We start from the raw sequence: 15,656 nt of genomic DNA, 5'->3' as shown, positions 1-15,656 counted from the left end.
GTGGCCGTCTTGGAAAAAAGATATCAGAGACTTTATAATGTCCTGTGGAGTATGCGCCCAAAACAAGAGTCAAAAGGAAAGACCAGCAGGCCTCTTACGCCCTATTGACATCCCACCTCGCCCTTGGCATACCCTTTCTATGGACTTCATCACCGATCTACCTCCATGCTCCGGATACAATACGATTCTAGTAATCGTGGACTTATTCTCCAAGATGGCGCATTTCATTCCGCTCAAAGGCTTGCCAACAGCAGCAACTCTGGCCCGAGAATTTCTCGAAAACATCGTCCGACTGCACGGTTTTCCTTCGGTTCTAATTTCGGATCGAGGTAGTCAATTTATTTCTCATTTTTGGCGAAGTTGCTGTCGGTCGGCTCAAATTGATGTGAGACTATCGACCAGTCACCACCCTCAGACCGACGGACAAACCGAGAGGACCAATCAAACTCTGGAACAGTATTTACGCTGCATGCTGCAACAAACTGAAAAAACTTGGAAAGACATCCTTTGGATAGCCGAATATGCCTACAATAACTCTGTCCATTCGGGAACTGGGAAAACCCCGTTTTTTCTTTTATACGGCAGTCACCCTCGAACCTCGGAGTTGGATCCCTTCCAAGATCTTGAAACACCAGCAGTAGACTACCTGCATTCTACAATCACCCAAGCCTTTAAGGAAGCTGTTTCTCACCTTCAAAGGGCTAAAGAACAATACAAGAAAGGAGCAGATCAACATCGGAAGGAAGCCCCTCAATATCAAGTAGGGGATCAAGTCTGGTTATCCACCAAATATCTACCTCTAAAAGGGCCACGCACATTCAACCCAAGATACCTTGGTCCCTATTCCATCACTACCATAGTAAACCCAGTAGCGGTCAAGTTGGACTTGCCCCTGCACATGAAGATACATCCGGTCTTCCACGTCTCTCTATTAAAACCCGTGCAACCTCAAACCCGACTAACTAAATCTCCAAAACCCATCCTAGTTGATGGAGAACTCGAGTTTGAAGTCAAAAGCATTCTGGACTCCAAGATCTCCTAATCTAAACTATTTTACCTAATTGACTGGAAAGGCTACGGCCCCCAAGAGAGATCCTGGGAACCTGCTGAATATGTCCACGCTCCTCGCCTAATCAAAAGATTTCACCGAACATTTCCTGACAAGCCAAAACCCCCGGAGAAGCCCGGTTTGGGAGGGGCCTTGAGGGGGGGTACTGTCATGATCTCTGCTTCCAAAAGGTCAGGGTTTTCCCAACTCCCTTGGAAGCAGATCCATAATCCAGGTTCCGAGTGCCAACCAGTCCCAATTGGGACCTTTTGGACCCAGTCCTGGCGCCAGTGGCACCAGGCTCATAAATATGCCCAGTCCCAGCGCTGGAAGCGCCGGGCTCATAATGCTTGGGTGGACTTACCTGCAGCAGACCATGCTGCTTACTTGCCTGCAAGTTGAGCCTCTGATCCTCTTCTGTTTGGAACTACTTTTCCTGTTGGGTGGGGCAGGAGCCACTCCCTAGGTTCAGAACACTGGAACTCTTCTGGAAAGCAGGAACTCTTTTCTTACCTAGGCGTGGCTGTGGAAGGAGACACCTAAGCACTACAGGAGGCTATTTAAACCACACCCGATGGATGAATCTGCTTTGCGTTATTCTGCATCCTCTGCAGCAGAACGCTCATTGTGTCTTCTGCATCTGATCCTGGGCCTAAGGAAAAAGGCTTACCATCCTGAATCCAGTCTTCAGCAACACCTATAAAGACGAGAAAGAACAGGTTAGCATTACGGTCTTCAGTGACAGCGCTTCACTTACCTGGTCCATTGGCTGTCACCAACGCCTCGCGCTGCATTCCGGCATCTGAAAGACAAAGGCTTACCTACTCTTCGTGCACTCCGGAGGTCTTCGCACTGCATTCCGGCATCTGAAAGACAAAAGCTTACCAACTCTTCGCACGCTCCGGAGGCCTTCGGCGCTGCATCCGCATCTGAAAGACAAAACAAGGTGCGTTTAAAGACATTGGGGAACTTTAATACTCACGTGCCATTACTCCTTTCCACATCTAACCCAGTGGGTATTCCGGCACCCTGCAGCCGCTCCGACTTGTACCTGCAAAATAAAAAGACAGTTAGAGCGCATCGTGAAGCAGGCAACAAGCGCTTACTTACGTGCTTCCAGGCGCTTCTATTCATCACACGGGCTCCATCTTCAACTCACTTCAGCCCGTCATCCGCCATCGCCAGAACCCTGCAAAACAAGAGACATCATTACTAAAGACTTTTAAAGACATTAGAATTACTCGAAACTTACAGTTTGTGCAGTAAACGACGGACAGCAGTCCTCTGAAGTCAAGAGGCCCGCTCCCCTTATCCAGTGAAGAAACTGGTTACAGCACCCTGCCCCGAGGCAGATGGAGAGCACGGCGTTCACTTACCTAAGGTGAGAGCGTTAACCTTTGGGGTTCTACAGGAGAAGAGAAAGGGAAGAAGAGAGAGACATTCAATAACCCAGTTCATTAATCCCATATTTTCTATCTGCAGACATCTTACCCTTCGAGTCAGACATACAGTGCACAGAGGTCCAGCCCAAAGAGCCAGCCGTGTGTTACACATCACCTTTGAAGATACAGTATACGCCCAGTCAAGACCGGCGCCTCTACGGGAATCAGGTGAGCGTTACAGTCTTTTCAGTATCTACCTGGCCCCTCTAACCCATTTGATCTCCACCTTCTCCCCTAACTTCCAGTGTTATGCAGATGACACGCAGCTTTCTTTCAAGCTACCCTCCACTGCCTTCTCCTCTTCGTCTCTTATTCCTGAATTCCTGTCTGCTATTCAGGCATAGTGCACTACTAATGAGTTCTGCCTTAATGCCAGTAAAACAGAGATCCTTCTCATCGGGACCCCTGCCCCCTCTTTCCCTCCCACACTCTGGCCACCTTCCATGGGCCCACTCCCCTCATCCTCCTGTGAAGCAAGAAACCTTGGTGTCATCTTCGACTCCTCTCTTTCCTTCTCTCCTCACATCACAGACCTGGCCAAGAAGGCCCACTTTCAGCAGCACCTCCTCAGAGACATTCTCCCTTTCCTCGCCTTGCCCTAGAAACTTCATGTCTCCAGATCTCTGGTTCTTTCCAGGCTGGACTACTGCAACAACCTCTTCCTCAATCTGCCTAACTCCTCCCTTAACCCCCTTCAACTAATCCAGAATAGGACTGCAAGACATATCCTTGGCCTCAAGCCCAGGGACTGCATCTCTCCAGCCCTTAAATATCTACACTGGCTCCCAGTTGCTGCGAGGATCAAGTTCAAGACCCTCTGCATCATCAACAAGGCTTTTTGGGACGTGGGACCCTGCTACATCCAAGTCTCACTCCCTAAATACCTCCCTGCGACAGTCCCTCGCTCATCTACCTCTTAACTCTCCTCAGATCAGATGCTTTTCCAGGCAGAGAGTGGGGGGGGGTTGGATCTCTCTCCTCCACTGGGGCCTCCCTCTGGAATGGCCTTCTTGCCCCTCTCAGACTTGAGCCTGATCTCCTTAAGTACTGGAAGCTACTTAAGACCTTTTTATTTGCTCTTCCTCCTTCCCTCTCCACCTCCGCTGCTAATGTCCCTGTCTGCCGTAGACTGGCAGCCGGGTTCCTTCAGAGTCATATAGGGCACCCCCCTTTCCCAGTCTACCCCTGCAGTTGGTCACCCCTGACCCCCCCGCTACCCACATACTGCACTTGCCATCAAAGGCCACCCTCCCCTGCACTTGTTCTGGCTGGTCTGCACTCTTGAAGCCTCTCCGGCCCCTTAGCTCGCACTTAGCTTGTGGATCCCCGACCCCTTCCCCTGCGCTCTCTGCTTTCCCCAGGTCATGTCCCCTGGCCTCTCCTGGCACCCTCCCACCCTGTTCCTGCACCCTCTTTCCCCCCCCCTGCACTTCTCATTAATACACGTGCACAATCTGAATGTCACAAGGCCTATTAGGATCGCTACTTTTTTGTCCCTCCTCTTCTCCCTCCCTCTTGCCTTGCTGCGCGTCGAAACACTTGTGAATAGGTGCATTCTAAATTACTAATAAATACATAAACCCAGCTCCAGGTCCTGCTGGAGGCGCTAAGCAGTAGGCCCGGAATCTTTGTACCACCAGCATAGCACTGAATGTGCCTATCATTTCACTTTCACTGCTAACTCATCATTAATTGCCTGCCAGGTCTTCATCCGAGGCTGGATTCAGCTTTGATCATTTTTAGCATGATACTGGCAGTATCCTTCTCCAATATTTGCCTTTTCGGTTATTCCCGGTAATTGAAAGTTGAGGTGACACATCACTGTCAGAAAGGGTTGTTCCTTCTTGCCTCTGACCTGCGCTGGTTTTCGTTGGCTTGGACTCTCGTTTGATTATTCTCTAAGAAAAACGAATTGCTTCACACTCTACCTTGTCAGGCACGGTTTTACTTTGTGAAGGACTACCTTCAACTCTACCTGTGGGTATGGATTAGTCGTTTTTCATAAATTTGCAAATCTGACTATTCATGTGTTATTCTGTTCAGTCCCCTTTTTGTTGACACTGCTATTTCTGTATTATTTTGCGTGTTGTTACTCCATCTTGTATGTTTGATACCAATTCTTCAGAAATGATAGAGCACTGCACCACCGTGTCTCCACAATGACATGTGTGTATCTGTGCAGTACACAGAGGAGCAGTGACCAGAGCATATTCTACTGTACACAATGCGTAGTTTGTGGTCTCTGGGCGATGTCCCTCTGAAATTTCATGCATACCTGCCTCTTTGGGAGTCAATACGGGAATCAAAGTGGATCTCTTTCCCTTTGATGTTTCTATCATGCAAACTGCAGAATATTTCTTCCAGAAACATCTTTGAACATCATATCCTCTCTCGTTTTAATTTCATATATTATCATGTTCTATTTTGAACACCTGGATCCAATTGGAATTGGCTCACAAAACATGGCAGCAAGTCTGTGCCTTTTGCGGCAGGTCAAACTAATTTGCCCCATGTAAATAAACAAGAGCATGATATGAAAACAATCAGCCCTATCATTATATGATCTATGTGTGACTAAGAATGAAATATAATCAAAAGGGTGGTTCCTCAAATCCCAGTTTGCCAGGCATCCAAGGTCCACATAGGTTATGAGAAAAGTGGCTCTTTTCTTGCACTCTCATTTTCATTTTGTTTTCACTCATTTTATAAGTAAATATTACACTAATATCTTCAGTTCATTCCACACATTTTCTTTCTCTGTTATTACTGATAACTAAGGGTGTCCTACTTTTGACCTGCCTGTTGAACTATAGGTATCCTGCATCAGAAGGCCCAACATTTTTAACTAAGTAGAATGATGTTGGCTTCCATAAAGTCTAGGCGACGTGCAAGTGTCCCATCCCTTCGCTGGGAGTGGACTCATGTCAACCTCTACCAGGAGAGGCTGGTGCACGATGAATCATCTTACCACCTTTCCTTTTGATGGTACAAATGGGAGCCTGCCGATCCTTCTTTCCGCATCACCCAGCATGCTTCCCAACAGGCTCAGACTGGGGCATCAGGCTCAGGCACCAATGGAAAAGTGGCCAGTGGTCGCCATTGGCAGTTCATTCTTTTTGTAAAGACTGACTATTAACCAAGAAGGAGTTCTTTGGTATGCTGTGCTGCTAATTGTTCATTTTAAAGAAGGTTTCTTCAGTAAAACTGTTCGGAATTACTACTTGCGCTGTCAAGTAACTCATCAGACTGGTCCACTTTAGCCAAAAAACAGGCCCAGCCTGCACCGAAAATATGCCCCAAACTTGCATGTTGGCCCTGCACTGCGAGCATTGCCAGTCTGAGCCTGATCCCCTCACGGAGGCCTTTGATGTGTGTTTTACTATGTCAGTATGGGGGGGATCTCCATGACCCCTCTTTTTGTTCAGTGGTAAGATTGTCTGCAAAATGTTAGTTGCCTTTGGATGATCGATGCCTGTAAAATAAGGTAATTAGCAAGTGCTGCTACTGAAGACCTACATTAAGCAGTGATTTCTGTTTTCAGAGTGAAATTAGAGCAGCAGGTACATGCTATGCCTTCTCAGAAGTCCTCTATTATGAGAGGCTGCGCTAACATCAAGCTTCTGGCGACTGGGTTGGCTCAAAATGTCTTGTTCATGCAGAAGCAGGCGGAAAGGCCATTGTAAGACATTGGGCCACATTATAATGTTGGCGGGCACTGTATGAACGGTGCCGGTAAGGCACTGGCACCGTTCATACCATGCCACCGAATTCCGAGTTCTGCTCGCGGGTGTCTGACAGCCCACCAGGTCTGACCAGGCGGGCTGTGCGGCATACGCGAGCAGAACTCGTGATTGCACCAGCACCGTTATCAACGGTGCCGGTGCAACCACGCTCCCCACCCCCATTCTGCCCTATGTGTCAGAATGGGGATCAGGAGCCTGGCAATACCACCACCCGCGAGTGGGCAATTACCGGCCCATTCAACTCGTAATGGGCCGGTTATTGCCCAATCGCGGGTGCCAGTGCCGGTAGCGAGTTTGGCGTTAGCCGTGCCTGTAAAACGGGCACAGCTACCGGCAAGCTCGTAATGAGGCCCAGAGGAACCTCTTGCTCCTTCACCTGGTACCACATTGCTTCTTGTGTGAACGCATTGCTGCCCTCTGCTGGTGTTAATTGCCTGCCATACTTGGCGTGCTTTCAGCTCGAACCAGCCATGCCTCTCAGTGCAAGGATGGGCGACACAGAGTATGAATCTTCAGATGACGATTCGTGCAAATGCTTGCGCAAGTCATGTTTCGCGTGTTAGGGGCAGTGCTCAAGTCCTACAAAAATAAGTGGGGGGGGCTCATTAATATGCCAAATGGAGAGTGACATCACCGAAAATTAGCATATCATCGAAATATGCAAATGTTTTGTAATTTGCTTGCATACCAAACAAAATACTCTGGTTGAATTTGCCTTTCACAAAATCAACACATGAAATATAACCCAAGAGAAGACATTTGTGTTGGAAAAGTATAAAAGATGTGCACTTCAAGTTTACCCTACAGCGCATAGTTCCCATAAGTAACATTTCACCTTCAGTCGTTTCTGCTTTACTGGTGCAGTGGTTGATTGCCCAAACTGGCAGACCGCGGTTCGACTCCCCAGCGTGGTTCGCAAAAGTAAACTTTTAAAAGTATCTCGCTTCACCTATGGTTTTTAAAATACCCAGGGATGATGGTGTCTGCCCTCTGAAAAAAGTGGGCGGATGCCGTCCACCCGCTTGTACCCTCCACTTGATCCCTGGGAGGGGCTCTGGCAGCATTGAAGCACACAAACTCTGACTGCTGTCCTGTGAACCTGACACATTATTTGAGTAAAGTTTTAGTAATAGAATTAAAGGCTGCCTTTTTAAATGGTCAAATCTCCTCTATTTTACGTATTATTTGTCTTCCTGTGCGATGGATGTTAGCCAATATTGCAAAGATATCCCGTGAGAGTGCATTGAACTTACTCAATGATGAACGGTAGGTATATGAGATCATAAATATTTGATGACTCTACAACGGTGCCTCGCTCGAGGGCCTCGTCTATTTCCTCAATAGCTTGAAAGTAAAAAATAGTGTTTCATTCAGTTTCATAGGAAACCTGCTTGGATAATAAAAATGAAGCATACTTGGCTGATGTGCACAATGAAGTAATTAACATGTGATGCTGAATGAATCGCTTCCTGCAGCAATTCTTACATTGTATCCTTTTCTTTGCAGTCACATGACACAGTCACCGTCTTTTGAAGACCCTCGGATCGAGAATTCCACACTCAATCCGCCCACCCAGCGGAAAGTAGAAATGAGGAGGGACCCTGTGCTGGGCTTCGGATTTGTTGCCGGAAGTGAAAAACCTGTTGTTGTCCGCTCAGTAACACCAGGTGAGGATTGCCTAAAAATACTGCTCTGTGGCTCCAAAACACCCCTCTTGGCCTTACGGTCGACGATGTGATGGGGCTTGAGGGAAGTGGGCTGGGAGGGAGCAGGAGCGTGAAAGGAACAAGCCTGACCAACCTTCATTCACAAAACAAAGAATCACGAATGAAGGACACCTACAGGCAGCAAGAGGTGATTGGATGCAACCTCATTTGCTGAGAAGAGTTGGACAATGTTCAACATGATACTTCTTGAATAAAATGCAGAGGTATAATAGCATCACAGTCAGTGGGCTCACACAACACTACATGCCATTGTTCTACAGTGCAAGCGATATCTTGGAGATAAGTATGTTGGAACCTTTCTGAAAGAGGCCCCTAGTCCCCACAAACTATTTTGGGGAGTTCAAGCAGGCCTGTGAGCACCCCAGTAGTGTTTTCTGCCGCAACCTCTGGCTTGAACCCAAGCTGGCGTTGAGGACTTGCAATACTTTTGGAATGTTCCAGGCAGCCAGAGATCTTCTAAATCTGAAAGATGTTCTTGGCCCGTTTTAGCCTCAAAATCACTATGATTAATGCTCCTACGTATGAAACAGTAAGTCCCACTGCCTACCACTGTGGTTTTATGTTCCCCCAACAAATATTCTTTCAGTTCTAACCCAGTCAGTGATGCACTAAGGAAAACATGTGTGCCATTCTCAGAACACGTGCTGGTTCGATTTTCTCTTCTGCCAGTTAAAACATGATCTGTTATTTTCTGTTCTCGCCATAAATATTTCAGTGATTCAAAGTGATTTCTTGTCCTATTGGGAAACATAACATCATAGTTCTTTGATATGTTTTTGTCTAAGAAAAGAATCCAGCCTACATATGTATTTTCGGTTCCCTCAAGAGAAAAATTCAATAGTTTCTTTGCCATGTTGTGTAATCTTAGTAATTTATCAAGTTCCATGTCTCCTCTACCCTAATTACTAATTTCCTGTTGAGAGTCCTAAAATAATGTTCTTTCTACTTTCATCTAGTTTCATTCTAATCATAATTTACCCAATTTCCAAAAGGGTCCCTTATCTGCACCGACCTGAATACTATTTGCATTATCCTGCAGCAAACACTTAAATAGAATGATTTTGAAACAAACTTGAAGCACATGCCTTGCTGTAGGTGCACGGTTGCATCTACTCAAAAATCTTTAGACTGAATCTCCAACATCTTTTGAACAGTTCAATTCTCAAGAATGGATTTCACTCAAAGCAGTTCACCTCGACCTCTTGCAAACAAGTTGAACATCTATCTGTGAGTCTAAGTATCTACAACTTAGTGAACAACTCTGACCCTAAATTCCCAGGTTAAAAATGGTCCACACCGTGCTCCCACTACGGGAATTAATCGTCTTCATCCCACTATGAGAATGAATTCTGAATGTGTTCCCTTATGAAACCAAATAAACACCTTGTGGTTCCTTTTCGTCAAGCATTGTTTTTTTTAGAACATATTTTCTTTTTAATTGTCTGATCTCTAATATTGCTTTGTTTCAATACCCCTGGCTGGATTGCATAATTAGTTATTTGTATGCATTTCTGATTTTTTTTTATTAATTTAATTTTTTTTTTATTAATTTAATTTGAAGGAATTTGCACAGGTCTAAAAATTATTTTCTACTGTGTTTGTGCATTAGTAATTTAAATCCACTATTGCCTTCCCAATTTTCACACAGATGTCTAATATAATTAATAACGTCACCTAAATCACTTGGCTAAGTTTGTTGTCTTGTCAACTTTAGGGCATGTATCACCACAACAATTTTGAGAACCTAAAATAGTTTTTATACACAAATTGCTGCAAACTCTATTTTGTAGTATGAATATACAATTGATATGGAGATATAACTGGAAAGACCACAAATGTGTGTGCCTGAAATCACTTTGCTTAATGTGGAAAAAAACCTATACTGAGAATTACTGCTATTAGACACACAATCCTAGTTACACCTTTATCTTGCATGGCTTTGTCCTGATTTACATTGTCAGCGGAACGCTCTCCAATTATGTAGCCCTTGAATGAGAGTGAAAAGCCTGTCAATGAGGGAACGTCATAGCATAGTAATGAGGACGTAGCTAAATGGATTATCTTGTGAAACCAAAATAAAAGTGCACACCCGCACAGGGACACCAATCAACCAAAATGCCACAGGTAACGGAAGTAACAGTAAGTGACATTACAAAAGTAAAAAAACAGATAAAGGACTTTTATCTGCAACCCATATATTAATGAGCTAGCTAAAATGTGGTCTTGTGGTCCACTGCGCTGACCAACCTTTAATATAATGACCCACTCATTAATGTTGAACGGCAATAACAGGCTGCATAAAGTAGGGAAAAGTGATAGCTTCAAACGTTACAAAGCTATTTAGAATCAAAATTGAACACATTTCCCTGCTTGTGCCAATGCCTGAATGATAATTAAAAAGACACTAATCCTAAAATGCAGCACCACTTAAACAATGTCTTTCATTTTCCATTTTCAAATATTGGGTGGGCTTTCCCGACACGTGTTTCGACCTTCACAATCAAGGTCCTCTTCAGGACCAATAGTCCACACTGCAACCGTTCAGGTGTAGATCACTAGTATTCATTGTGCACAAAAACTGCATTAAAAATGTTAGAGGGGTTGAAGTTAATACATTAGTAAGGCAGTTAGTATAAGGTTAATTAATTATGTATTTCTAATGCAGTTCACACACATGAAAACATCCAATTTGTAAAAATGGGCACCTCTTCATTTTAAAATGACAGCACACTGTGATAAAACATTTTACTAAATGCTCTGAATAATTGCCTGCTGGCAAAATCTATTTTGCACCTATTGTGCACCTATTTTGAAATGGCTGCATTTAGATATGGCATACTGCATACTATCAATACAATCCCCAAATGTATCCTTACAAACCACACATCTACACAGGAGAAGGGGGCCATGACATCTCCTGATTTATTCGGAGGCAGTTCTATGAGATGTTCAGCAGAAGTGGTACCTAATTCCATGACTGTTTAGTAGGGACCAGAGCACAACTAATCTTGTTTCGAGGCCCAAACACAGGCGTTGCTGGTGAAGACAGGATCCCGCAGCAATCAGATGGAATTTCCAAATAAGCATGAGGTCATGCCAATGGTTTCTGCCTTACAGAGGTCCCATAGTTGTAAGTGGAGGCACAAAACTGCTGATCAGTGTTTTGATGGCCATCCAAGCTTTGGCAGTCAGGAAAGTAAAGCACAATCCTGCGATTCTTTAGGCCATACCTGGGATTGACTCAGAACATTCTGCTGTGCCTTGGTTTAGCAGACAGGTCTCATCCTTCAGAACTTTAGTCATCTCTGGAAAATGTGTTGGCAAAGGGAGATCTCAGGAAAGGGTGGGTCATCAGTTCTTCGAGTTCTTAGAGTGGGGACAACTTTAAAAGGGCTTCTTACGAGACCTCTCCCTCCATTTTCTAATCTGAATGTTATATCCTGACCAGTCTGGATGGAGAGTGGCGCTGAGTGGTGTACTATTTAACACCATATGTCATGAAGCAGACATGGATCAAACAAAGGCCAACACATGACATACATTTTCTATCACCTTTACAAAAGAATTTTAATAACTCCAAATTAAAGCAATTCACTCAGTGCCTAGACAGTGCATACAAAGTAACCCTACCATGGTCAGGATGATTGTGCACCAAGGTATATGCAAGGGTCTCTAAGGAACATTCAAAGGATCAAAGGAAACAAAATAACAGTCCTCATTAATACCAGGTTCTCGTTGTCCCGGAAGCTTTTACAAACAAAACCAAATGGGGGTAGATGGTCAGAGCAAGTGACAAATTGACTTCTTCCCTCAAGGAGTCCAAGAACGAGTAGATCCTAAAGCGCCTACTCAGTCCTTACACTTTTACAAACTGAGAGCCAACACAATCATAAAGTTAAAACTGGTGCAGTAAAGAGATCTACCTCCTTTGCTTTTTGTCGTAGCATTGGCCGGGGGAAAGCTACACTATTAAGAGGGGTAAATATGGTTCAGTAGCAACCCGAACAGCATAGTGCAACAGTTCAAAATAAAGGAACGTCCAAACAAGGTTTCCTTAAAACGTATTTGCTTTACTTAAACACACCATGTATAATAATAACTAACTAGAAAATGCTACAAAAAACCCACCCCTGTACAAAGTACACAGAATATGCAAGATACAGCACTTTGGGCAAAGAGACAGGCAGAGAAAAGGTAACACGAAAAAGACTGTTCAAAATGCCAATGTTGTTGAGAAGCAAAAAGGGATTCATGTGACCTAGCCAGTCTCTATGCTGCAGAAATTGACCAGTGGGGGACAGTTATCAGGCAATAAGACCTTTTGCATTGAATTTGCAGTTCAACAACAGTAAACCAGACTTCTTAGTGCTGTTCGGCCATTCGAAAGGCGGCAGTCGCTGTGGTTCAGTGGAAAGCAGATGTTAAAGTGGGGTCAAACTGAAGAAAGCACAGTTCAAACGTTACTCAAGTGATGCGGTTTGTGGAGGCAATCAAGTTCTGTTTAATGGCACGTGAGCTTCTGACGAGATGCACAGGTGAGTCGGTTTGATGCGAGGGCTCAGAGGATGCAGTTCTGGACAAACACCAGGGTCAGTTTGATTGGCAACGCATTCAGTGATTAAGAAGCAAGCAGTTTGTTACGCGGTTTGAGCAGTGCATATTCAGTAGTATTTCTTTGGTGGAGCTGAGTTAACGATGTACTTTCAGATGAAGCAGTGCAGTGCAAATGGGTTCAAATCTGCAGGACAGTGGTTTGAAAATCAGCAGCTCCACAGGGTTCTGTTGGTTCGATCAGTGTCGAAGGCACTCAAATCGTGGCTTTCAGTTATTTGACAGTGACATTGCAGGAATTCTGGCTGTTTTAGCTCTCAAGAACTGCGAGTCCCATGCAATGGTCTCAAGGACAAGATGCATCCTTTTCTCAATCCCCCAAACCCAGGAGAGAATGGCAAACCCCTTCAGAGGTCCTCAACACAGTGAGGTCAGAGGAAGTGGTGTGGCTGGCAGAAATGCAGGTCTTGCTCCTGCAGCAATCTTTTAAGATACCTTACAAGTCGTGCAATATTTCCAAATCTGCAAAAAGGTATTTAAACTTGTGTACGGTATGCAATATTTCCAACTGCTCTGGCTGCAAACGTATTACTTTTAAAAAGTTGCCCGTAAGTGTTTCATTCTTTCTTCAGTGCCTCACTAGAGTTACTGTTCACTAAAATGTGCCTCATCTGAACTCCGGTTACTCATTGCAGCTTGCAGCCCATCTTTGCTTGTCTCAGGTTGGCGCAGGCCTCTCAGAGCAGATTGCAGATCACATTTATTCAGGGCTCACCCCTGCCCTGGTCTATCGCCCCAGCTTGTGGATCTCCTTCCCTTAGCGTAACTCGCAATGACCTCTCACATCAGCTTGCTGGTTATGTTCGCTCTGATATACTCAGCCCTGAAATGCCACAGCAGCACGTGGGTCACCATTGCTTGAACCAGAATGGAAGAGGTCTGTCATAGCAGCTTGTGGGTTTATTTCGTTTGACTTAGAGTATCACTGGTCTCTCACATCAGTTTGCAGTTCAACTTCACTTGGCTAAGTTCAACACTGGTCTTTCGCAGCCGATTTGGCTTCCCCTTCACTTGGTTCTGCTCTGCATCAACCCTCCCAGTGGCTGGCAGTTCACCTGCATTTAATTTGGCCCATCACTAGTGTCTCAGATCAGGATGCACTTCACGTAGCTTTGACTCTGGACAGTTATTTCACATAATCTCTCAGCAAAAGAAAAGGGGGGGTGGCTGGAAGGTTTGGAATTAATCTTAACCTCTGGCAATGTTCTGGGAAACCCACCAGGCGATTGTTCTTCACCTACCCAAGTCATTACAAAAGGGCCAAGACCATATGCAAATCAGGCTTGGTCCCACCCAGAAGCTGGTGGTTCATCTTCACTCCGGGCAGATCGGCACGTGCGTTCCTCTAGTCTTCTTCATGGTTCAATCTCACCCACCATTCTGCTGATTCCTCTGCTCCATTCCAGGTTCGGGCCTCTCACTACATTTGCCATGCCATGGCCTTGTCCTGTCCATCATAAAAACAGAAGTACAAATTGACTTGCAGCATTTTATGTGAAAATATGTTGGGATGTGGTTTTTGTTCCTACGTTCGTCTCCACATGATCTATGCCTTTCAGTTCTATGTTTGTCCTTAGGGACATTGTACCTTTTAAGAGTAGATGTGACAGAGGAAGCCTAAAATCAGACCCAATCCCCTTCTGCATCTGCACATGCCCTCTGCCATCCATATGGCATAGATCTAGTTGGCAGAGATCTAGTTGGCAGAGATCTCTGCCGGCACCACTTGCCTGCACTCTAGCCTCGATATTAACGGTTTATAGTGAAAAAGTCGACTGCAAAAATGTTGGGAAAAAAAATTTCAAAAATGTTTTTTTTCGAATGTGTTATTTTTTTTTAATGCCCCCCCAAACTCCCCTTTATTTTTATTAAACCCCAAAAAAACATACAAATTAAAAAAAAAAACATAATTTTTTTCGACATTTTTTTCGACACATTTTTGCATTCGACTTTTTTTTTCGATATTATAACTGGCTACCGTATTAACTGCTTTATGAACACACCGCTTAGAGCAGGCCCAGCAGCAGTCGTAGATTCAGAGCACATATCTTGCCCATGACAGTGAGCTGCCCCCTTGGATCAAGCCCATGGGGATCAATGCTGTCCTCATCTAGTGTCTGATGAAACGTGAAGGATGGGCCCATTGAACTGATGCCCATGTGAGGGTCAGCATCTGTACCCTGTACCCGGGCCCACTTATCACAATCTAATGGTAGGGCCATACTCCCTCGAATGGACTTTATCCATTGAGGAGCAGCCCACTTTCAACAGCCCCTGGAGCCTTCAAAGTGGGTGTGCATTCACCCCCATGCAGGTGAGGCGCCATCTTGAATTGGGCTCAGGCCCTGAAGGCTCAATGCTGTACTGCATCTTGTGACTGATTTACCTTCCTTTCAGCACTCATTCAGCACCTAGACCACCCTACAACTCCATCGTGCGACCACCCACCCGGGTTTGGGGCCCATCCACCCAAATATGGCTCTAAATAGTGCAGAACCAGTGTCGAGGCGCAAAGTCTGTGCTGCATCAAAGCTGGTTTAGGTTGCTGCTGCCATGGTCTGCCATGGTATGGATTCTGTCAGGTAGGATGTTTGACCATGTGACAATCCATCTTAGCTCACAACATCTACTATGATTACTATTACAGTTACTGCTACCCATCATACATGACATCTCTGACCCCCACAATCATCACCCTTCTCTCAACTCCCCGATTTTATCCACTGGTCTACCATCTTCACTCACCTATGTCTCACCTTATTGAAGTTGCTGTTAGGAACATCGACCCTGTCATCCTCTATCAACCCGTGGAATCCTTTGCAATGGACATTGCATTCCAATCAATCACACCCACAAGGACCCAATCACTGGAAAATACTGTTTACCCTCTATATCCTCTTTTGACCTCTTCGGAACACTGTTAGAACAGCACATGCGCAATAACCCGCAGTAAAAAGAACTGGAAGGCAGCATTCACTTAAAAGAAAGACAACAGAAACAAAGAAATAAAAGAAGTAAAGCCAGCATAAGGTCTTATGTCTTAGTATTTCCAGTCTAAGATGTGTAAAAGTGTTGGGGAACATAC

At 45.0% G+C, this 15,656-nt stretch overlaps 1 protein-coding gene across 5 annotated transcripts in view; it reads left to right on the top strand.

Annotated features, from left to right (window-relative positions):
• FRMPD4 (FERM and PDZ domain containing 4) overlaps positions 1-15,656 on the top strand; it is a 1,539,383-nt gene that overhangs the window by 761,691 nt on the left and 762,036 nt on the right. For all 5 annotated transcript variants that reach the window (XM_069639729.1, XM_069639730.1, XM_069639731.1 and 2 more), the window contains one exon: positions 7,740-7,900. In XM_069639729.1, the coding sequence (XP_069495830.1) occupies positions 7,740-7,900 (161 nt within the window). The remainder of the gene's footprint in view (positions 1-7,739; positions 7,901-15,656) is intronic.

This window comes from Ambystoma mexicanum, chromosome 7q, assembly GCF_040938575.1.
Source record: "Ambystoma mexicanum isolate Mex_15411 chromosome 7q, UKY_AmexF1_1, whole genome shotgun sequence".
In the NCBI taxonomy this organism is placed as follows: Eukaryota; Metazoa; Chordata; class Amphibia; order Caudata; family Ambystomatidae; genus Ambystoma; species Ambystoma mexicanum.
This window is presented reverse-complemented; position numbering and strand designations above follow the sequence as displayed.